Source organism: Atractosteus spatula, chromosome 8, assembly GCF_055471065.1.
Source record: "Atractosteus spatula isolate fAtrSpa1 chromosome 8, fAtrSpa1.hap1, whole genome shotgun sequence".
NCBI lineage: Eukaryota > Metazoa > Chordata > Actinopteri > Semionotiformes > Lepisosteidae > Atractosteus > Atractosteus spatula.
Window position 1 is genome coordinate 8826018 of NC_142713.1, and position 24779 is coordinate 8850796.

The 24779-nt window shown below is 40.1% G+C and overlaps 1 protein-coding gene across 2 annotated transcripts in view; it reads left to right on the forward strand.

Moving 5' to 3' along the window:
• LOC148829164 (ELKS/Rab6-interacting/CAST family member 1-like) overlaps positions 1-24779 on the forward strand; it is a 348267-nt gene that overhangs the window by 61109 nt on the left and 262379 nt on the right. For both annotated transcript variants that reach the window (XM_088923624.1, XM_088923625.1), the window contains one exon: positions 12309-12725. In XM_088923624.1, the coding sequence (XP_088779750.1) occupies positions 12309-12725 (417 nt within the window). The remainder of the gene's footprint in view (positions 1-12308; positions 12726-24779) is intronic.

Below are 24779 nucleotides of genomic sequence, written 5' to 3' on the forward strand. Positions count from 1 at the left end.
TGTCAGCTGTCATTAGGAAACATCTCAGAGTAGTGAAGTATGTTCTGTGATGGCAAAGATAAAAACAGTCATCTGCTGATCAGGAATTTTACCAACAACTGTTTCCAATAGTCTCCCTAGAAATCTTACCCTGGGGAGATACAGAGGTACTGTACTGTATGTCCCTGTTCCATTGGCTTATATGAGAATCTCAATAGGTGAATTTAGAGCAAAGAAATGTGTCTTGTTTTCTGACCAGTTTTGTTTCTTGCCCTAAGAAACATGTCTGTTATATATATTTTAAATATAAAACACAGATGGTCTAGTTCTTAATGGCCCATTGTGCTACAGTAGTGGCATGAAATACTGTAATTGGAAAGTTACCTGATTTTTCATTTTCTAGCTGAAAAGACATTTATCTCCAGGGTCTATGCTATAGAGTATATTCCTTGAGCAGGGGTATTCTTTTTCTCCTACAGCAAGTACACCAATATTTTTCTTACCCAGGGTATTCAATCATTTCTTTACAGGAGTCTTCTGCATGTTGCTCTCCCTGGTTTTTGTGAAGCTATTAAATGCTTGAATTAAATCTCGCTCTGTTGTGTGTTTTCAGACTTCACCCACTGACAAAACAGGTGTGTTTTCCTGTAGCTGCTCTTGATTGTGAAGATCAGCAACACTTGAATCCATCAAGGGAAAACCATGACTATAAAAATATTTGCTTTGGTCAGACAGGTAAATGTAGATAAAATAATGGCAGCTTTTTTTCTAAGTCGTGATAAGAGAGAGTAATGTCCACAGAATATACACTAGCAGTCCATGACAACAACCAACTTGTTTACCAGAATCAAGCAGTGACAGCTGTTCAGGTTAACTGTCTTCAAATTAGTCAGCACTGAGCTGCATATGTATTTCTGCATGCATGGATATATTAATCAGAGCGCTTAACAGTTGCGGAATAAATCAAAGGGAAATAATATGCACAGCTGATAAGAGCAAACGTTGGCAGCAGCAATTGATTTTAGAAGTGTAAATACTGTATTCCCAGTGGGGGTTTTCTAATCTCAGACATGAAAAAGAGACAGCTCTAGATTCTAGAAGTGTCAGTACTGAGTTCTTACTGCTTTCTTAAATGTTTGTCAAGGTGTTAATTCAATTGGTTTGTGGAAAAAAAATAGGATCATGAGGTTCTTATAAAACTGCAGTGTGACCTGCAAAAAGAGGGGGATTTTTTATTGTTTGGAAGGTTTTATCAACATCAATAGTGTTGCAGCTCTTATGTGCTCAGTATAATGAATCAAGTTGCTCATTGACATATATACAGCCTAAATTTCATAATACCACATACAATAGCTACACAGTTTGCTTAATAATTACAAAGATCATAAAAGCTTACAGTGGAATAACCTGAGTGTGGTATATGCTGTATGCAGCTGGATACTATACTTGAACCACTGTCTAAGACACACGTCTGACTGCCAAAATGAGCCTAATAACCCAACATACCACAAAACCTGCCCTTTGATGTGTCAGATCTTTTACACTGTTCAGATCCTGGGAGAGTAACATTACCATCAGATTTGGCTGTGCAACATACAGTATAACCTCCTCGACCTCATTTTGAAGATCCTTCCATTTAAGGAATTTCTCTTTCTCCACGAAACATTGGAACAGCACACGTATGTTTTGTGAGCAAACGGCCAGCGCTTTTCATTCTTTAAAAGCGGAGCCCCTCGTGACACAGCCCCTGTGGAGTCCTCTCGGCTTTTCCATGACCAGCAGGACCCTGCTTCCCTTCTTCTGTGAGGGAGCTGTGCGAGGATGCAGTCATGTAGCTGTGAGGGCATGCCAATCCCTCATGGCCGTGAGATTGCTAGCTGTGCTCTGATGCGTGCCCTCAGAGTTTAGAATAGTGCGCAGGAGCTAAGAAGATGTGACTATGAATAGGACAGCCTCCTTAACCATCAGTAATGGTGCTGATCCAAAGGGCACTGTTGATGTTTTATTTTCCTATGAAAGTATAAGCTGCATTTTTCTAGTACTTTACCTGTTTTCCAGAGAGTAAGAAAGGGAGTAGTGTAATGTCAGTACTGATTAATCATGAAGGGCAGCACAGAGAATTTGTCAAGGACAAGTGTTGGTCTTTGGATTCATTTTTAATGGTGCTGGTGTGACGAGAGCAGCTCTGCCCCCCCTCCAGGATTTGATCATTGCTTACTTGGCACTTGAGAGCTGCACAGCGCCTCTTGCCAGACTGCTGTGAATTCTGCCACGCTACAAGATGGGATCTTACTCACTGACAGTAGAAAAGTCAGTGCTTTTCTGGGTTCCACGTGGGTGGTGGAATCTTCTGTAGCAGGCTCAGAACTGGTGAGCCAAAAATGTTATCATACTGTACCTTTGTCTCAATAATGGGCAAAAGGATATCCTAATTTAAACTAATAATTTAGACTGGGGGTATTCTGGGGAAGTTATAGTACTCGAGTAGGGTTTTCACTCCCTTGTAAGTGTTGGTGGCTATTAACAGTTTTTACAACGGCAGATGATTAAATGGCTGAAATCTTGTAGGCTTGAAAAATTTGGAGTACAAAGGAAGCAGCTTTTTAAACGTTAAGCATCTTACACAGGTTTGGTGTAAAGTAACAGTGCAGGAAGAAAAAGGGTCAACATACTTAAGAACCTGCTGAAGTGGCAATAGACCTACTTTTTTTGTAATGTCAAGATTGAAGCTATTAAGGACATAATGTTGAGTTGCTTCTTAAGCCAGGTAACAGTAAACATCCTGTGGATTGCAAATCCATGTTGAAGGTGACCTCAGGCTGAATGTCTGCGAATTAACACTGCAAATAAATGAAAGGAAGAATGACACAAGCAGCTGAATGTATTTCACACAAAGAAGATACCAGTGACGTCTAAATGTTCCTTTTAATGGCTCTTCTGATGCACAGCAGTGTTGTATGAATAGTACAGTAGGCCTGTCAAACTTTGAAAGCCCTCAAACCATTGCCTTGTATTAATCATCAGTATTATGCTGCGTGATGGAGAGTGTGTTGTATTTCAGTGGTGTTTGAGTAGCCATTCATTTTCAGCCCTAGCTGTGTTTGTGACGGTGACAGTCATACAAGATGAAGTGGTCTGTATTTAAATATGGGTTATTAAGAGAGAAACACCATTATGTAAAGCCACTCAGTTTTTTCTTTCTTACCTTGTTCTGCATAGCATTTGGTTAGGTACATTGAAGGAGCTTTTAAACTGCTGTTCCAGTAGTCTATTAAGTCAGAACACGTGCAGTTCTCTATTATCTATACATTTTCCTCTGACACTGTCCTTCCTTTCAGCAAGCAGTGCCTGTTCTAGTAGAATGAGCATTGTCTCCTTAGCAATTGATTATTCTTTAATTAGTATCTGTGAATTACTAATGTTCTTCTCTGCACTCCATTTTCTCTCCTCCTTCGGTTTGAAAACAGCATCAGAAGCCTCATCTTTCTGGGACAAATTGGAAACATTTAGGGGAAACAAACCTCTTGAGGTAAACATTGGTGAGAAAAACTAAAAATCCATTCTTTTCACCTTTGTCTCTTCACTGAGTTGGTTGAGTTTCTATAACTATATACAAGTCTATAACTTCCAAGTCAGGTTTCATTTAACCTGTGCAAACCAGCTACACTGAGGATGTGTTAAGATTTCTGGTATTGGACGATATGGTCTTGTGTTATCACATTACGACCACATTATGGCAGTGTCCTGTGGGGCACATGGAGATGAATCCTACCTAAACATTCTACAGCAATACCCCCTCTTTACTCTAAGACTAAATCTTGTGCTTTGAAGTCTTCACTCATTATTGTTACAGGGATCTCGGATAGACATCAGTGACCTCTAGATCTCACGTTATATGCATTGACTTTATAAAAATAAATCTTGGTATACCTTGCGTTCACCTGTCATTGCTAGGTTGAAGTTGAGTGATTGGATTAGTCTCCTTTGATCCATATTTACTGAAAACACTTTAGAAATGCAAGAATGCTTTCTGTTGACTACTCATTAACCAATAAATAAGGGTTTGAGCATCACTATAATGAAATGTTGTATGGAAAATGATAGAGCTCTTCCATCTACCCTTAGTCAACTCGATAAGCATTGATTTCTGATATAGTGTGACCTTGAGTGATTCAGACTTGTTCTGCTGTTTCTGTAAGGGCCCATAAAGATCACCAGATTTGTGCTGACCAATTGCGAGATTTATTTTTCATAACGCAGGTACACAAACAATGATTCAGTCATTAGATGGCACAAAGCTGCCAGGATTAGATACAGGCACCCTCCCTCTGGTCCCATCTATGTTTCAACATCATTGCAGGCTGCACATCTACACTTTGCGCAGCCCTTTGGTGATGTTTTCTGTTGTATGTCTGGTCCTGTGTTGCATTTGGTAATGGTATAGTATGCATTGAGGGACAAAACCGCAAAATGTTTACTGTGGCCCCTGTAAGAGGAGGACTTATTTGCACACAGCATCCGTTTATGGCAGAAACCACAGAATGTTAGCTAGCTCTGCTGTCTGTAAGAGAAAGACTGTTTTGTGGTCAATGCACGCAAAGTATGCGTTCAGGGGAGAAACCACAAAATGTTCGCTGTGGTCTTTGTAAGTGAAAGATATTGTTTTATGGTTATTGCATGCAGAGCATGCGTTTAGAGCAGAAACTACAGATTGTTCGATGTAGTCTCTGTATAAGAAATGCATTTATTGGGGGGTCTATGTGCAACATTCACACAACTTGCATTCTTGTTTTTAAGCTAACATTCCCCAGTGGGTGCTCAGAATTCATTGTGACCGATAACATGTGACTTTCTTGTTATAAGTCTGTTCTCAGAAATCTGGTGTATTGTGTCTTAGTGTTCAATTTTTAATTCAGTGTATAGTTTCGTTAAGAAGTCTGATGTGTACGATCTCATAACCTGAATAAGTGTTTCAATTTTTTCCTCAGCTGTTAGTCATACATTTTAGCATTTTAGGCCTGGGATGTTTTGCCATTTCTGTGAAACATTTCTGAAGCTTCGCTTTTACTGAAGAAACTCAACTGAGTGTGGGCTCAAATAACATCACAGAACAAATTTCAGAGCCTACCTTTGTAGTCTTTTTTTTTCTTTTCTTCCTTTGTGAGTTTTCAGTAGATTGTTTTTCAGAACTTGGCCAGGTCTTTGTGCAACAGCTGGCACAAAAGTTCAATTTCCAGTTTGCCCTGTTTTAGAATTCAGTGTGAATTTTAATTTGCACAGTTATTCTAACACTTCAAAACGAGTTTGGCAGGATTTTATTTTTAGCAGGACCTTTGCGATATATTAACATATTTTTGTAAGTCTGTCATTGAGCTTAAAAATAAAACTGAAAAGATAAATATCAGCCATCTTTAGTGGTCATCTGGTGTCACCCCACCGTCTCAGCTGCACCTCGGAGAACCCTTTCGTTCCATCTCTGAGGCGGCAGCTGCACGTATTGACTGTTAAATAATTCAGTGTCTGTACATAGGCACGAAACAGGACGAGTCGCAAACGGCTGCGGGATAAAGTAGTCCTCACTTAGCAAGTATTGTGCTGGGCCTTCAGGTCTCTGTGCTTGTGCTGACTGAGCCCCTGGCTGCAGCTTGAGCAGGATTCCCCCCTGCTGCTGGTCTAGAGGAGAGGATACAGATACAGCGGCGCGAGTGACTGAAAGTCTCTTCCACAGCATGCTGACTCATTGCCTCCCGGGGTAGGGGGGGTTAGGCGGGACCCTGGGGGACCTTGACCCAGTTCATGTCCCAAGGCCTGGACTGCAGCTTTATCTAACGTGCAGAGAAAGTCAAAGGCTAATGGGGGATATACAGGGTTTTACTGCAATGTCTTTGTATTTACAGTACAGTAACTTGCGTAACAGAGCCATCTGAGCAATTCAAATCCCAAAAAAGTGAAAAGGGAGGTCCTGTACATATTTGTTTCTTAATGTAGGGAGATGAAAACACAGTTTCTCTCGTATTTCGTTTTTTATTTTTAAGCATTGACCTTTAAGTGACCATGTTTTGAGAGCAATGCTACTCTGTTTTTAAAGCAGTGTTAACTTGCAGTCCTAAATGCTTCAAATGAGGAATGCTGATCTATACAAGGCACAAGACAAGGTCTTTACTTGTAAGCGTTATGATTTAGCCTGCAATATAAGATGGTCAAGCACTGGAAAGGAGAGTTCGGTAAATATCAGCCAAATAACATTCATCTTAAACTTTTTCTAGGTGGGCTTGAAAATTTCCCCATGGGCTGCCTACAGCATTTCTGTCAAGTCTGTCATTATTATATTCAGACTCATGATTCTAGAAGGAATTTTGGAACATTCTCGCTAGAAACATGTTCATAAATACGGAAATGAAGCCCCAGCCAGAATGTGAAGAGTGCGCTGTTTTGTTTTGATTTAGGAGATGCGTTTTGAAATTGTACAAAGTTGGCCTTAAAGGTGCGTTTGACACCATGGAAACCATGCGAATGGTGCAGGAGAAACAAAAATGGCTTTGTTTCAGAAGCAGAAAATGTCTTTTAGAAACCCGCTGGATCACCCAAAAATAAATCTTTCTTTTAGTGCATAAGGAGGTTTTCTTCTTAGTTCAGTTTAGCACCCAACAAAAGTCCTTTTTATACTGTCTTCACATGGAAAATGTTAAGAAAGGTTCACCCAGGGAAAAACATGAAAGAGATAAAGGAAAACAGCACAGGTACGTACTGACTGACTTTGATATTTGATTTTAAAAACAATATTTATTGTTACGAGTTGCCAACAAAATGGTGTAATACAGTACTTTTCAGATGGTGAGGTTTCGCTTTTAGGGATGCATATTGAAAATCTTATCGACTCTTGAGTTGTATGGCGGTTGCAAAGGTGAGACGAGGGGATGAGGGGTGGGTGATTTACATGCCGTGCACTGAAATTTGAGTTAATGTTAAAATGTAGTAACAATGCTTAACACGCTTTGGATCACCAGTCTCGGAAAAACAAACATGCTGACAAATGCTTAGTTTTAGAAGCGTTACTGGTATTCGGCTTTGGTTTCTGAAGTGTGGATGCAGTTCGGCTTCAGGGCGTTTTTGGATATGATTTGGTGGCGATAATTAAGCTGTTCGTTCAGTGGCAGTCAGGGTGTGTTTCCGGTCACTCAAGACCCCAGGATGCTGGCTTTTTCTCCTGTTTCTTTCTCTGCCTGAGTGGGAACCCTAGTTTCTGCACACATCATCCATCATTCCAGCACTGTCCTGCGCAGTCTGGAGAAGTGAAAGCTCTATGGATGCAGGATAGGCTAGCTTTTTTTTTTTTGCTGTTCTCTATTTCTGTGCCGCTGGGCATGAAAGCCAATTCAGGGTGAAAAATGATTGCTTAGCAGCCGAAGGAAGGCAGGTATGAGTGTTTTAAAAAAATCTAGTCCTATCCGGATAAATGCACCTGTCGCCACACAAGATAAAGTGGTTCAAAGCGCAGAAGGCTCTGCAGATGGAATTATGATGCCAGCTGGCAAATTACTTTTTCAGCTCAGTGTGCCCCTGTCCATGCGTAAAGAACTACAAATTGGTCAGCAGTCATGACGTTTGAGTCAGTCAACAGGATTTGAGTGCATTTTTTAAAATAACAAATTTCAATTAAAATACAGACAGACAGTTCATTTTTCTTATGCTAAGCTTTTCTCATGCTACTGCCATTTTATTTCCATTTTCCTCTTCTTTCAACCTTGTGAACCAGTTGTATTTGAAGAAAGGAGGGAATGAAATGTTGGATACTTGTGGTTCAGTCTTCTTGGATCTTTTTTTGCAAAAGGTCATTAAAATGCCGGGTACCTCAATTGGTGTGTCTAGCACATTTTTTATATCGTTGTAATGCATCCTCAGCTTCAAACCTGAGAAGGTGGTTTTAATTGACAAAATGAAGCCATAATTGAGATGTTTTCACCCTCTCTCTAAGGTCTCAAGCTGTTTGATGAAATCCTACAAAACTCATTAGACTATAGCCCTTTTAAAGACCATCCTTAGTTGTCAGAAAAATTCTGCAATCTGCCTCATATTTTTATGTTCTGAGCTGCAAACGATATTTCTGTTTACATAGGTTAGTACCATGGCACTGTAAATTGACATTTTTTACGTTACAGCAAGTCAAATGCTCCCTTTCTTTGGATGGATGGCCTTCTCTCTCCACTTACATTCTCTGTTCCAGGCCAGTATCCTAAAATTTGGATATTAGCTTGCTCATGCAGAACTCATTTCTATGTTTGATATAAAAAAGACTCTATCGAAAGCCCATTGTGTGCTGAGATAATGAAAAGGGAAGAAATTGTATTATTTGGAAGCAGGTGTTACCCAGAGTTTTCAGGTCATTGTTGTCCAAATGTAGGCAATAGTTACATGGTCTAGTCTTGGAATTGCCTGCTGTTTTGTTGTCTTAACTGTAATTGTCAGCAATAAAAGGAGGCTATTTGGTCTATATGGGAGTAAACAAAGAATATTGATTACAATTAAGGATTGTCCTCAAAAGGGCAACAGTGAAACCTGAATCAGAACACACAACGAAAACTGTGGAAGTGCATCTAGAAGCAGCACTTCTTCAGCCAAGAGGTTGTGGGAGAATAGAGAAGCTACCAACCATGTTGTTGAGGTGAATATGCTGGCTTTTTCAGGAAATGGTCGGTTGAGATCCTTCGATTAATTAACGAATAACTACCAAATGTGATAGATGGGCCAAGCAGCTTCATCCTGTTTGTAACCTATCTGTTCTTATAGTCTAAAGGAAAATGAAAAATGTCTTATAATGAGTCATTAGGAGTTTAACAGGTCTCATTATAAAGCCTTGTGCACCTGAAATGAAGGAAAATAGGGAAATAGAAATACATACAGTAAAAAACTAATTTGAACTGAAATCTATTCATATATGTGTTAAATTGTGATATTGTTTATTGCACTAAAGCTGCAGAACAGTGAGACAGATTAGTAAGAAATACATTAAAAAGCATTAAAACTAACTGTCAAAGGACTGTCAGGAGAAATACCATGGGGTTTCTAATCAGTCGGTCCACTTGAGATCTGTCATTACCGTGTTCTACAGAGTGACTGATGTGGGAGTGAAATTGCCTTGCATGCTACAAAAATGCAAATCAGTGAAGACTATAATTTCGTTCTTGCTTGCTGTTGGGGTGTATTTTATATGCTTTTAAATATTTAACCCTGTTTAGATCTTTCTTCAGTGTGAACATAGGAACAGTTACAAACAAGAGGAGGTCATTTTAACTGGTCTGGGGATCTTATCCCATTTCCTGAAAGAAGCTTCAGGAACATAGCTAGGATTTGATTCTTCACACTTGGTGGAAAATTAGTACAAAACAAGGCTAATTGTTGCCGTGCATAGTCTACTTCCAGCCTCAGTAGACAATTCAGTATGAAACAGCATGTTGTTGACCTGTCGCTTGCTATTTGAAAACACCCGAGCATCAGCTCTGGTACAAACTTTACATAAGCTTTTGTAATCTACATCTTGTACAACTTAGATGAAACATAACTTAAAATAAACGTCTGAATAAAATTACAATTTTTCATGATTGCCTTCTTGGAGGTAGTCCAGTCCTAAATTATACTGTGGTCTGACATCTGCAGGCATTTTTCTTTCTCCCTCCTGTGTCCTTCATGTGTCTCCCCCATGCGTTAAAAAGCCATTGTGAAGCAGTCAGCTGTGCTCAGGAGAGATCATGGAAGGGTGACATCCCATTTCAGTACATACTGTAGGTTTCTTCAGTTCCCTAGCAACCCATGCCAAATGTGGCGCTGTCAAAAACAGTGTCCCTCAGTCCAGTGCTTGAATTAATATAGTACTTCCTGATAAGCAGTACTTGCACATCCATTTTTATATTTTTACATACCGTAACATTTTAGAGGTTTACTTTTTCCACAGGCTGTCAGGCTCCTCAACACCCTGGTACCTGCTGCACCTACTCCAAATCTGGAAACTTAGTTCTTTTATGCCTAATGTCAGCATTACTGTCTGATGTATTCTTTGCACAATCCTGTAAAGTAAATTGCACTATGCACATTACACTTTATGTACCCTGTACCCTGTCAGAAATGTCTACATTGTCTATGGTATTGTCTTGTCAGTGTCTTGTCTGTATTCGCACCGTAGACCTGGAGAATGATATCTCGCTCCTCTGTATACTTGTATATGGCTGGAATGACAAATAAACTTGAACTTAAATTACATCCCTAACAACCCTTTACAAATTTAATCAAGTTAGATTCAAAATGCATCTAATTATAACCCATAATACTGGACACTTTAACATAAGTGCACCTTTTAATCCTGTACGGTTTATACTCTGAGTTGAGATTATAATAAAAACTTAACATTTCTCAATATTGTTTCCCATTTATTTACACATTCCCTAGACAAATTTTGAGCATTCCCTGACAAAGTAAGGGATTGTTTATATTTTTTATTGCAGTGACCACCATTACAGAGTACTTTCATAGGAGCATCATAAAAATGTGACAAATGAATAAGTGAATAAAAGCCAATAGAGTGCAAATGTGTCCTCAGTTCTGATTTGATAAAGGATAGAGTGTAGCAGCCTGTCTCACAGCTAATGACAAAGTCTTTGAATGGGGTGTAGTAAATCTGAGGCAGAATGCAATTCATTTTTTCCCTGCTCGTCATAGGAGTGACAGATTAGAGATCTATGAGATAAGAATGAAGGACTTGGAAGCATCAGTAGTGGTCATGAACAGTGTTTTAGGTGTTATTTTAAGTTTTGAAGTCCCAAATGTGACTGAAGTCAGTGAATGTGAATGAGTCAGAAGATGAAGATCACCATGAGAAGATCATAAGAACAAATGAGAGGGAGCCTTTTGGTTCTAAAGTAACCAATTGATCAAAGGATATCATCCAGCCATTTCTCGAAAGATGCCTAGATATCTGCTTCAACAAAATGGCTGAGCAGCTTGTTCCATGTGCCTGTGACCTATCGTGCAAAGCAGTGCCTACTTTTCAAAGTTTTAAATCCTTGTCTTCGATGTTTTCAGAAGAATTATAGACAGGAAAGAAGAAAATACATGTTTTCCTTTGGAGGTAGTAAAATTCTCATTGAACTGGTTTCCTGCCAGTAGTATAGTTGGTTTTGAACCTTGAAAAAGAAGGAGGCATTTCCTGAATCTGAAGTTGGCACATACAGTACAGTACTGGCATTCAGCTGAGTGGAGTTCCTGGTCAGGCATTCTGCACTTATCCACGTTAATTTCCCTGTGCCTGTGTTAATGGAATATGAATAATACATCCACTGCTTAGCAGTTTCATCCATTTGAGGTTTCGATCTAATATGAGATGTTGCTGTGCTGGGTGCTGCTAAGTGTGCAATCTTGTTTTGAGTACATTAGAAGTGTAAAGTTAATATGTCCACATCAGCACAATGTGCAAAAGAAGATTGCACATTGGATCAAACTGCAATGCAATGGGAATGGATTCTCCACAGTTGGTGTCTTTGCCTTACGTTTCTCCCTAGACTGAAATCCCTGGACACTTGTCAACGATGCTTCATTCTTCGGTTGAGTTTAGCGGCCTCATTTTACTGTCGCTCCTGGTTTGCATGCATTTTATTTGAGAAAAACTGGAGCAACGTCGCAAGATTGTCTAGCACTCAAATTTGGAAGAGAGAGAATAGAATGGTTTCTTTAGCATGGCAGAGGTGGCTGCAAATAAGCTGAAAACACACAAAACCCGTATAAATGCAGTAGCTTAAAATCTTGTGCCTCAGGCTTATCCAATTTGTTTCACTTGTGCTGTTCTACTATGCTATTTTGTACGTATTTGTGTTTTTAGGCTGTTGTGTTTAAAGATTATGATGCAGTATTCACTTTTTCTACATGGTATACTTCAGAGGTACAGCCCTCCTTCTATTGGAAACTAGTACTTGACTGTCCAGCAGTGGAGATGCTCTGTTGTTCCCTCTCTGGTTGTCTCATAGTTTCAAGCTCATACTGTATAAGAATGCCTCTTGAATCTTGGGTTTTGTATGTTATTCATGTTTTTTGAGGTTCCATAGACTACAAGGAATCAAAATAGGCAGGGAGAAAGCTTTCCTGCTTTTGAATTTCTCTTTCACTTTCAGGAGGTTGTTCAGAATCCTGTGGAAGAAAAAAGTCCACACGCTTTGTATAAGTATCCCCTCGGTTACTTGCATAACTCATGTGGTTTGTCAAGTTGTACAAACTTGGTTACTTGATTCTGGTTTGCTGTCGCTTGCCGTTTGGCGCTGACTCTGTCCGTCTCTCTGCCCCTTCAGCACCTTCAGATGACCATCCAGGCGCTGCAGGACGAGCTGAGGATCCAGCGCGACCTGAACCAGCTCTTCCAGCAGGACAGCAGCAGCCGCCCCAGCGAGCCCCTGGCCTCCGAGCTGACCGAGGAGAACTTCCAGCGGCTGCACGGTGAGCACGAGCGGCAGGCCAAGGAGCTCTTCCTGCTGCGCAAGACCCTGGAGGAGATGGAGCTGCGCATCGACACGCAGAAGCAGACGCTCGGCGCCCGCGACGAGTCCATCAAGAAGCTGCTGGAGATGCTGCAGAGCAAAGGGCTGTCGGCCAAGGCCAGCGAAGAGGATCACGAGCGCACTCGCCGCCTGGCAGAGGCCGAGATGCATGTCCACCACCTGGAGAGCCTGCTGGAGCAGAAGGAGAAGGAGACCGCTGCCCTGCGCGAGGTGAGCCCCCTCCTTGTGGTGCTTGAGAGCTACAACCATGTGCCTCTGAGCAGTGTATCCCAAAACAAAATTACCTTCCCTGTTTTGTAAACTTTAAACTTAGGAGCTTCAAAGTACCTTAAGATTTCCATAATACATAGACATGATGTATCAGTACATCATAGACATTATAATAAAACATAAAGCATACAGTGGAGGAATCCCTAATATAACAGATGGTGTTGCATAGATAATGGTACCGCATAATGCTGAAGTCATTAACATTTTGGATGCTAGCTAGTGTATAATTATTTTTGAAGTTGTTGGTTTTGTCCTTTTATCAATATGAGGTTCACCTGTGAACTTCATTTTATGTTGATTGAAGTGTAGCCAACACCTGAACTCTTCTGGAGAGAATGTGCCAAAGCTATGAGCAAAAGAAATATCATTTCTATATGCTAAGGAGGAAAATATATTTTGAAGTGTAATGTTTTATACCGTTCATAAATTTAAAATTGGGACCAAAATTGGTTTTTAGATTTTATTTTCTTGATGTAAAACATTTTTTATGTTTGCACTGTTAGCTTTAAGAGCTTTTGCTGATTCTTGTGATTAGGTGTGATTTTTGCCATTATGCCCACTGTGATTGTGGGTTTCAGTTTTCAGATCTTTGGTTGTCTCTTGGTTATTCCTGTATACATTGTCTTTAAAGCACGTCTTCAATCTAAAGAAAGTTACAAGGAATAGCTAGTAGTGTGGAGTTGTGGTTAAAGCTATAACCTGGTTCATAACCAGAAGATCGTTAGTTCAAATTCCAGGTGAGGCACTGAATCTTGAGCAAGGTGCTATAGGAAAATGCTCAGTTGTATTTATAAAATGAGCCAGGTGGGTTGAATGGGCTCATCTCAGTAATAACCTTTCTTATATCGGAACACTGTAGTGGCCAAGACCTATTGTCACCATGTGTCCAGTTTAGCAGTCTGAATTCAGTCATCCCCAAACAGTGAATTCACAAAGTCATGTACAGTACACTGGCAAACTACTGTTCCTGTAGTTCCAATTGTTAAAGAAGAGGGGAGTGATGTGTGATGATAAAACTCTGTCCTGCCTTGAAGGCATTGTACTGTATTTTAAGAAGGTCAATGTTTTCACGCCAAGTTGTATTTGTTCTATTTTATCACTCCAAATCGGTATCCCCGAGTTCATACACTGATTGGCACTCGCATCTCTGCAGAGATTTAGCAGCAGCACCACACAAAAGACATTTCACACTCACTTTTCTCGGAAAAGAACTTTAGTTCAGTGCTGCCTCAGAGATTTTCTGTCTTGTTTCTCTGTTGCATTTGCTTGCTGCTTTTTCCTTTTACAAATTTTAACACCATTCGGCTCCATGGCATCACTACATAAAACCTGATTCAGCAGTAAGTTGTTCTTATTATAGTTATTCTTTATAGTTTGAAATGGCACATTTTGTGTTATATTTATGCAATATGTCCTGAAATACATATACTGTAGCAATACATGAAATTGTACAGGGTGCATCACGGTGAGCATCGTTTATAGCATCTGATCATTTTTATTTTGTAAAAGGTGGTTTCATTAGTTTCTGTCCTAATCAACCAGTTATTTATACAGTACAAGACACTAGATTCAGATTGCTGTCTTGGGTACAACATTGAGTGCCCCACTCACACAGCCCAGTTCAGCATCAAGCCTGCTTAACCAAAAGACCCAGTAGAAGGTGAGGGTGACAAGCTTATTTCACTCTGAGCCCTGTGGCAAAATGACCGATATTGTGCAACACTAAAGTCAAAACTTTAGCATTTACAAAAAGCTTGAACCATTTCACAATAGGACGCTGAAAATGTTCTTGTCAAAGAAGGGTTACAGTATATCATAAAGTAACCATCAGAAAAGGTTATACTTTAATTTTTTAAATTATTAATTAATATATGTTCTCTGCAGTACACACAGATATAAGGCCTGAGCAGGCAGTTCTATAAGAGACCTTCCTGTCAGAAATGTTTGTCAGACATGCTGCATTCGCGGCCTTGCTGAAGGTATCATTGAATGGAGGAGTGGTGTGTTTCTCACTCATGTTACCTCTAGCTGGCACGTGCTGGGTGGTACACAGGAAGTGATGTCGTGCATCTTGAAGAAAGCCCATCTGGTTATAGCCCATCCTACCCAAGCAGCACCAGGCCAATCATAGGCTACAGGTGATTAATGACTTATGTGAGGCTTTAACACATGTTGTCTGCATGTGCACGCCCCTCTCTTTTGGCAGAGGGTTCCTGAAAAGAACTATATTATTACCAAAATTGTAATAGTAACAGCATGTTAAAGGGATAGCGTGATTGGTGAAAATGGTATGCAATAATGCTTGTATCATTGAATTATATACTATTTATATGACAGTGCTCAACTACAATAATAATACCAATGAGAAAAATATCTCAATATATAATATTGTCAGACCACTCAATTTCATGCACTGCGTACTGCATGTTTGGCCCTGTTTTTATCAGTCACACACCAGGCTCTTATAATAAAAACCTGCACTGTGCTAGTTTAAATCCCTAACTGAGTACAAGCATACTGTATACACACATGCACCTTCCTGCTATACTCTGAAAATAAACTTCGTAAGTGTCAAAGGAAGCCAAGATTACCCTTCATGAAGGATTTACAATTAGTAAATAAGCAGACAACACAAAAGTGAACAGGTAACATTATTGTGAGCAGCACAGTGATTTCTCAGGCAGTAATGGATTGTGTGTGGTTGCTATAGAAACAGCCCAGACAGCAGAGAGGCTTTTGATAAACTGCGCCTCAGCTCCTACAGAAGCACCAGATGTAAGATTATTTGAACAGCTTCGATTAATATAGTGCTGCTGAAAAGTTTTAAGTCCTGTGGCTTTACAGGGAAAAAGGGCTGTGCTGGTGACCTGGTAATGCTTAGAAAAATCTGTAAGATCATCAACATAGCGCCATTTCAAAATCCTGTGGACATTTGACTGAATACTATTAGAGTTGGGATGCTTAAAACGTATTTTGATACAGTTCAAGACATTTCAACCGTGGTACTGTTTTTACAATTCCTTTAAGATTTAGAAAACTGTCACCTAAAAGACTATGCTGGTTTATGCAAAATTTGGGTTAATGTAATGTATTACACAGCTGCTTGTCTGTAGAAGTTATAGTTTTTGTTGAATTGTTTTTCATTCGGAATCTCTTGCAAAGCTCAGTCTAGCTTAGCCATTTACATTAATGGTTGTGACCAATGTGGCACATCACATCATATAAACTTTAGCCTGGCAGGATTGAGTCTGAAATCCTCTAGGGAATATAATGAGAAGTGGGGCAAAGTAAAAAGGGTTTGGTATTCTGCATTGAGACCTGTTGTAGAAAAGGTGATTGTTATTTTTTCTGTCCGTGGTGCAGCGGTTCTGAAGGCGGTGAGAGTACATATCAGTTAACGGCTTTGCTCTGTATTCCTCTCAGGTGCCAGACAGCCGTTAACTGTTATTAGCTGGGTTGAGTGCCACCTAGTGATGTAACTCAAACATGCTAAATCAGAGATGGTTTTAATCTTCACATCGTTGTTATGTAATATAAGCATCACAATCAAATAAAAATATCACTGTATTTATGTAGGGGTGTTTTGGGGAAAAAATAACTTTTTAGATCCTGGGTATTATTTTTTTTTGGCATCATTTTGATTCATTGATCATTTGTGACTCACCATAACACGGTGACTTTAACCGTTGTATAAGCTCCAAATCAGTAATGGGAGAATTGATTAGGCACAAGTGAAGCCTGGTGAAAATCAAGAAGGAAAATAAAAAAAACTATATGCCCCACTTCTTAAGAGGACAAAGGCTTCGTGCTGTTAATATTTTGGAGCAATACTTCTGGTGGATTCACTTGCAGTGGAGCCAAGTCCTTTTCAACAATTAATCAAGGTTTGGTGATGTCGTTATGGATGTCGGTGAATGTGATACAGACATGCTTCAGTGCTTCAGACCGATTGATAGGGGGGCTACCAGTGTGATGATCTGGGCAGGAGTATCTAGTTTCTACAGACCTTCACTTGTGTATCACTCCACTTGTATCAACAAAAACTAAAGAAAAAAACCTTAAATATTTAGACACATGAACACAGTATTTGGTGGAAACAAATATTGGTGGCAGCAATTACCACCACCAATAAGTCTTCTTGGGTAAGAGTCTACTAACTTTGCATATTGGCTTAATGCAATTGTTTCCCATACTTCTTGGCAGATTTGCTCAAGCTCTCCTGTTTTGGGGATTGTTGATACAACTACAGTCGTTTTCAGACCTTTCAAAGATTGAGGAGCTACACTGATCAAATTCTGGCACCTCACCTGCTGCCCTTCCTGGGGGATCATCCCAACTCGACGAGATTCCAGCAGGAAACGGCACACATTTTCACGCTGCCCATACAAAATAACAATGGCTTTCTTGTGAGATGAGGGCATAACAGTAATGATGTTACTATATGGCGATACAAATTTGTGGAATGACCTGGGGTCGACTTAGCAAGAAGGGCTCAAGACCAGTAAACAGATACATACTTGACAAAGCTCTATGGGAGACGTGGGACAAAACCTCACAAGAGAGCATCTGCAACCTGGAGCAGGGCGTGCGTCACAGATGTACAGCTCGTATGGCTTCCAGTGGTGGCCACACACTGCTAGCCTGTGACTTCCACAGTAGACAGCCTGCTGATCAGCCCTGTTTATGACAAATGTTTGTCAATATAATGAATTTATCTAGGTCATGTCGGGTCAAGAAAATGTCAGTGTACCTGCTACAAAAAAGATAGTTTTCCTGGTAACGTTGGGAACATGTTACCGTTTTAATTTATTTTAATGCTCAGTATGTCTATTTTGATACTGAAATAATACTGTAATTAATATTTAGATGGGTGCATCGTTTAAAACTCACTTTAGGGTACCACCAAGATGGTTTTACTGCCATACAGTTCAGTGGAAGTGTCTTAAAATAGAAAAGAGAAGTTTTGCTATTTTTTTGCTCTAAATTTGTTCCTATGCGTTAGTTGATACACCTGCTTATGTGCTCTTAATTATCACTCAAGAAGTGACAAGTAGGGTCACAGTACACTGCTTTCACACATGCTTTAACAAATCACACAAGTTTGCAGAGAAGCTACTGTATTTTGACAGAGGGAGGTAATGCGGAAAAAAGAGCGTATGAGCTGTCACTCAGTGAATTGTTAAAGTATTCTGGACCTTCCTCTGCTGTTCTATTTTATCAAATTACAAAATGATGCATGCATACACATTTTTTTAATTATTATTCAAAACCACAGAGCTCAAACTGATGGCTTCTAAAGGTAATGATAAATTACAATATATATATTAGCAAAACCTAGAGAAAAACTTTAAAATGTTGATTGCATTAGTATTCAGACACCTGAACTCAATATTTGGTGGAAACAAGCCACAAATCTTCTTGGATAAGTAAGAGTACTATCTTTGCACATTAGCTTAGTGCAATTTTTGCCCATTCTCTTGAACTGATTTGCTCAAACTCTTCAGGCTTAGGGATTGGTGATGGAATAGTAGTTCTTGGAAAGCTTTCAAAGCTTTGAGATGTTTTATTTTTTCAGTTTCAGATATGCCTCCTTTATGAAGTGTCTGTGATAATGTTGACCCATGGACGTTTTCTCCTGTCCAAACTCTGTAACTTTCAAAGACCCTATTGGCTTTACAAAGGCATCCTTCACTAGTTTTCTCCTTGCCCGACTACTCAGTTTGGAAGGATATCATCATTTAGGCAGTGTCTAGGTGCCTTCAGCTAGGGTTTTTGAAATGTTGTAGGGCCAGAATCAAACGTGTTTCTTTGTTAGATTTCATCCAAGGAAGAGATGTGTGATCCATAAATGTGGTAAACTCTGTTTTTCCACCATTTTAGAATTACGTTCTGACTGAGAATTGAACACATGGGTGATCAAAAACTCCCTTCACCTGGGAAAGAAACACTTCCAGTCCATTTTCATGAGTCATTGTAGAGGTACCTTTGACTGATGAAGCTGGGCACCACTCACACTGGGTCCTCATACAAGGGTTATTAAGGAGATATAATCCCTCCAGTGTGTCCTGGGTCTGCCATGGGGTCTCCGCCCAGTGGGACGTGCCCGGAACAGCTCAAGTGGAAGCCGACTGGGGGGCATCCTTATGAGATGGAACAAGTAATAGGTTTATTCCATGCTGAAAAAAGAAGAAAGAAAACACAATGTTTCGGCCGTGGAGCCTTCTTCAGGTGTGAGAAAGACAGGGCAGTAAGCAAAGGTAATGAGGCAGGAGAACAAAAGCTGGGAGAAAGGAGGAGCGAGAGGCGGGAGCAGGGGACAGAAAGAGAGGCCAATCAAGAGGTGTGAAGTCAGGATAGGTGTAGAGAGGTGTGAAATGAAACCAATGAATAGAGAGAATTTAGAAGAAGAGTAGTCTGTCGTTAAGAGAAAGGGGAAGATGTGATCCTAGCTGCAGGATAATTTTGGTTTCTGTAGTCTTTCTGATGTATGAGTTCGGAAAACCGTCTTTGAGAACACAGATGGAAAGATTAGAGTGGTCATGGTCGTCAGAGGTGAAATGAGAAACAATGGGCTTGGAGAGATCTTTAATCTCCACAGGCCTAACATGTTCTCTGAAGCGGTCTCCGAGTCTCCTTCCTGTTTCTCCAATGTAGATGGCTGGGCATTTACTGCACGAGATACAGTAAATAAGGTTGCTGGAGGTACAAGATGCCATCTGGGTGATCCGAAATTGTCCTGAGGGGCCTTGAATGAGTGTGGTGTTAGATGTGTACTTGCAGGTGATACAGCGAGCTCTGTTGCAAGGGAAAGTGCCTGGTGTGGATGGTTGCTGAGGGCGGTCAAGGGAGCTGTGAACAAGAAGGCTACACAGATTAGGTGGTTGGCGATATGAGATGATGGTGCAGTCAGAAAAGAGGGCCCCAGTGGAGGGATCATCCTGTAGGATGGAAATGTTGTCGTTAATAATCCTGGGGATAGGAAGTGTGTTGGGGTGGTAGGGAAGCACCAAAGGAATGCGGTTGTTAGGGCGGGAGTTCCTGATTGAGTTGATGGTCCAAGGGGTGGTTTTGGCTCAGACAAGGGCCCTGTCAATAACACTGCTGGGGTATCCTCTGTTGATGAAAAAGGAGTACATTTTGAGGGCTTGGTTCTGGAAGTCGATGTCGTCGCTGCATAATCGTCGTAGCCGAAGGAACTGTGAAAAAGGGAGAGAGTTTTTAGTGTGTTTGGGGTGAAATGAGATATACAGGAGATATCTGTGTGAATCTGTGGGTTTGTAATAGACTGAAGTAGAGAGTCAGGGGTAGTTGATGGAGAAGTTGATGTCTAGAAATGGAAGAGTAGTGGGAGATATGTTAACTGTATATTTGAGGGACAGGTGGAAGTTGGTGAAATGATGCAGAAAGCGCTCAAGCTGGTCGTTAGAGCATGTGGCGGCACCGACGCAGTCATCAATGTATCGCTTGTAGAGGTCAGGGACATAGCCAGTGTAGGAAGCGAAGAAGCGTTCTTCTACCCAGTTGACAAAAATATTGGCATAGCTGGGTCCCATTCTGGTGGTCAAGGCATCCTTATGAGATGACCACTCCACCTCTACAATCAGTCAGTCTTTCACTCAGTCACAGACAGAGGGAAGCACTCTCATCTGTGTTAATCTGTGTAATCTCTCATCTATGAATTGGCTTCATTACTCTGCTCTCCTCCCCACTAATAGCTGGTGTGTGGTGAGCGTTCTGGCGCACTATGGCTGCCGTCACATCATCCAGGTGGATGCTGCACATTGGTGGTGGGGGAGAGGAGTCCCCATTACCTGTAAAGCGCTTTGAGTGGAGTGTCCAGAAAAGCGCTATATAAGCAAAAAGCAATTATTATTATTATTATTAAATTGCCTTTCGTGGTCTCTCAGCTTTCAAAATTTAAAGAGAACAGTTTAATTTGTTTTTAGTATACATTCCATTATATAGGTATGTCTTCAAAAAATGAATACTGAATTTATTTGCTTTCAAGTCTTTGAAGATTTTTATAAATGGACTTTTATAACTTTTTTAATGGATTTTTATAAATTCAGAACTTTAATTACTAAAGTGTTCAGTCTACTCAGCAGACAAAAAAGTCTGCCATGCATGCATTCTTAATTTTGATTGCTGCTGGAGAATATATATTTTGTTCTTGGCTGCTACTTACATAAAAGAACCTTTCTTGTGAAGTGTCAGTGCTGTGAGACATCACCAGGGCGCACACGACCTGTACTGCTTTGTCAGCTACGAGGAGCCTGTGAGATGAGGCGGCAGTGAGCACCGTCACTCTGTATTCTTCTCTGCCGCCGGACAGCGAACCTCATCGGCCGCTTGGGAATATTGCCACCTAGTGGTGTGACTTGGTAAAACAAAATACATGATCACAGTAGTTCAGGTGGGAAGCTGCGTCAGCATGCGTAGGCTGCAAAGAAACAAGTAATAGGTTTATTCCATGCTAAAAAGAGAAGAAAGAAAAAACGTTTCGGCCGTGGATACTTCTTCAGGTGTAGAAGAGAACAAAAAAGCGGGAGAACAAAAGCAGGAGGAGGGAGCAGGGGACTGACAGAGTGGCCAATCAGGTAGTGTGAAGTCAGGATGGGTGAAGAGAGGTGTGAAGTGAAACCGACAATGAATAGAGAGAATTTAGAAGAAAAGTAGTCTGTCGTTGAGAGAAGGGGGAAGGTGTGATCCTAGCTGTAGGATAATTTTAGTTTCTGTAGTCTTTCTTTCATTATCGCAGGTCGCTTTGCTATGGTTTCACATTGAGAACTTGCCAGGAACACGTCAATTAATTATTAATTGGTGACATTGTTATGTACCATTCGAAATGTTTTGTAAAAAAATGTTGAAATGATGTACACACTTCTTTTCCTGTATATTTTAAATAAGATATTTAAAACACCTCACACCTGAAGAAGGCTCCACAGCCGAAACGTTGTGTTTTCTTTCGCCCTTTTTCCAGCATGGAATAAACCTATTACTTGTTCCTTTGCAGCCTACGCATGCTGACGCAGCTACCCACCTGAACTATTTTAAATAAGATACTTTAATGCTCAAACTCTACATATTCATGGGTGAAAGAAGTCATGGGAGGTTCACAAGAATCATTAACAAAACAATTCACAAGAGTTTTACAAGAATCGCTAACAGAATTATCTTAATACTGTAAATCATCCTGCATACTTTGCTATAATTGAACTGTTAAGATGGTTCACGCTATGTGTGGAATACAGGTTTAGGTTTATCCTTCCAGCTGGTGACCATTTTATTCAAAAAGTGTTTAAGTGAGTCCGAGTCAAACCCTACAGGCAGAGGGCACAAGGTAGAACTATACTCCAGATGGCACAGTAGTGCAGGGTATGTACACATAAACCAGGTGGCAATTTAGTGATGCCATTTAACCTGAACAGAATGCTTTTACACTGTGGGAAGAAAAGAGATTACATGTGGAGAAAAACCACATTGACGTACAGTAAGTGTACATGTAAACTCCACACAGAAGGGTTGTCAAGGCCTGAATTAAACCCAGAACACAAGAGCTGTGAGAGCTGCTATTATACAGTGTCACACTGTAGTTGTGAAGGATAAGTTACTTGTGTTGATCATACAGTAGATGCTTCAGAAGGCATAGGTTTGGGTCTCACAACCTTCTGACAGCTCAGTATCTCTTCATGTAGTAGTGGCCGTATGGAACAAACTACACTGCTTTTGAGGTTGATACCCAGGCTTCTTTCAAGAGCATTTCTGGATGAGATCCTGGGATCAGTTAACTATCCATCCATTCATCCATTTTGTGAAAGCTTTATCCACAGTACCACTGGAGAGGCTCTGGTGCTAAATAAATTGTGTTATGGCACATATTTCTGAATCAGTACTTCAATTTCAGGCAATTTTCAAAAAGAACTTTCCAGTAACTAGCAAAAAGTTACTGTGTGGTCAGAGTAAACAACATATCCATCCATCCATCTTCTAACCACTTTATCCAGTAAGGGGGTAGGAGAGCTGGAGCCTAACCCAGCAAGCAATGGGCGTAAGGTAGGTTACACCCTGGACAGGATGCCAATCAATTACAGGACACAGGCACAAACACACACACCAGGGCCATTTCTCCACCTGCTGGTAACCCACATGAAGATGGGGGAAAAGATACAAGCCTCTAAGCATTGCAACACTTGCTGTCTATCAATTAAGTACGAACTACCAAATAATAATTTATACCACTGAAGAATTTAATGTAGCAAGGTTTAGAAGCTCTGGGTAATTGTGGGGTCACTTGAACATATTAAGGAAGTACTGTGCAAAAGAGGTGCTTCCTGGCCAAGCATTACAAGAATACTGAATTCTGTTTTTATGGCTTTCTTGTGGTGATGATGCCAGATTCAATTTTTGTGCCCACAGCTTCTTGTGTTGTACTGTACATAATCATCATCATTGATGCCAAGCTTCTGATCACATTTTAATCAGAAGTAGGACTTTATATTACCTGTGGATTATTTTTTTGAACTTCTCCTGTATGCTTGACAAAATGAAGAACATGAAATTTCCTAGTTAGTACTGGCAGCAGTGAGACCACTTTGTAGTCTGATCTCATTAAGTCTCAGAATCTATGCAAGGCAGAACCTTGTTGATACTAGGATGGGAGATGCAATGGGATTTTCTAATGCAAACCAGATTGCTTCTTCAAGTGATGTTGGTGGACCAATAGCTCTCACTGGATTCTGGACCAGAATTTCCAAAATGAATGCCCCAGTTCAGTGACTGGGGATGCTCTGCTGTAGTACAGTATGTACTGTCATTCGAGTGAGACATTAAACTAAGGTCCAGGCTACTTGGTCATTAAAGATCCCATGGCACTGTTTGAGCACTGTTGGTGCTTGGTGTCCTGGCTAAAATCCACTCTGGGCTTGAACACCGTTTAAGTTCCCCCTTAATTAAACTGGAACCGATGAAGCCTTTTCTCATTTCTCTTTCTGCAATACTGTATAGTGGTTCTGCAGGCACAAAAATGTCTGCAGTATATCACTTAAAGTATGTGGTTAGCGAAGTATTTTCACCTCTTATATGTAAATCACTTTGGGATTCTTTGGGTTGAATGCTATATAAATGTAATTAAGTTGTACAACTAAAATGCAAATATTTCAGGTGGGTAGCTGCATCAACATACGTAGGCTGCAAAGGAACAAGTAATAGGTTTATTCCATGCTGAAAAAGAAAACGCAACATTTCGGCTGTGGAGCCTTCAAACTGGTTTAATGAACGAAAAGTGTTATTCCTTGAGGAGAGATATCCTATATCTTTAGCACCAGACTGACTAGTTTTGTTTTTAATTGTGCTCCAAGTTTGAAGATCTATACATAATTTTCATCAATAGGGTAACAGCAGAGAGATTAGTTGTTAAAACTTTAAAGCTTATCAAAAGTTACAAATGTTAATTTTCTCTACATTGTTTTCATACATTTCAATTTGTATTTAAGTTTTGTTGTGAATTCAATATACTGTATATACTAAGTAAAAAAAAATGTCTGCCATAGAGTTCTGAGTCTTAAAGTAGTGAGTTTAAGGGTAGTTTGTAAAGGCATTTTGACACATAGTATTTTCATAAGAAGTGGATATCCAAGTGACTACCCCACAATGTGTCTATCTTTCTGATGTTGCCACCTATGTAGGAAAAGACTAGGAATCAGAGGTTTTAACGTAGTCCTTCTTTTACATAAAAATCTACCCTTAGTGGCCTATACATCTCGAATCTACCAAGAGCACTGGAAATAGTTAAAGAAAACCCTTTACTTAAAGAACAGTTTTTTTCAGGTCTCCATTTTCTTTTCTCTGAACACATATACAGTACAGTACACAATTTCTACAATATATAGCGTCACAGTTGTGGTTGTAGGACAAAGCAGATAGCAATCAATATTCTTTTACTTTAACTATTAAACTTTGCTTTTAATTTGTATTTATATTGTATATATAATTTAG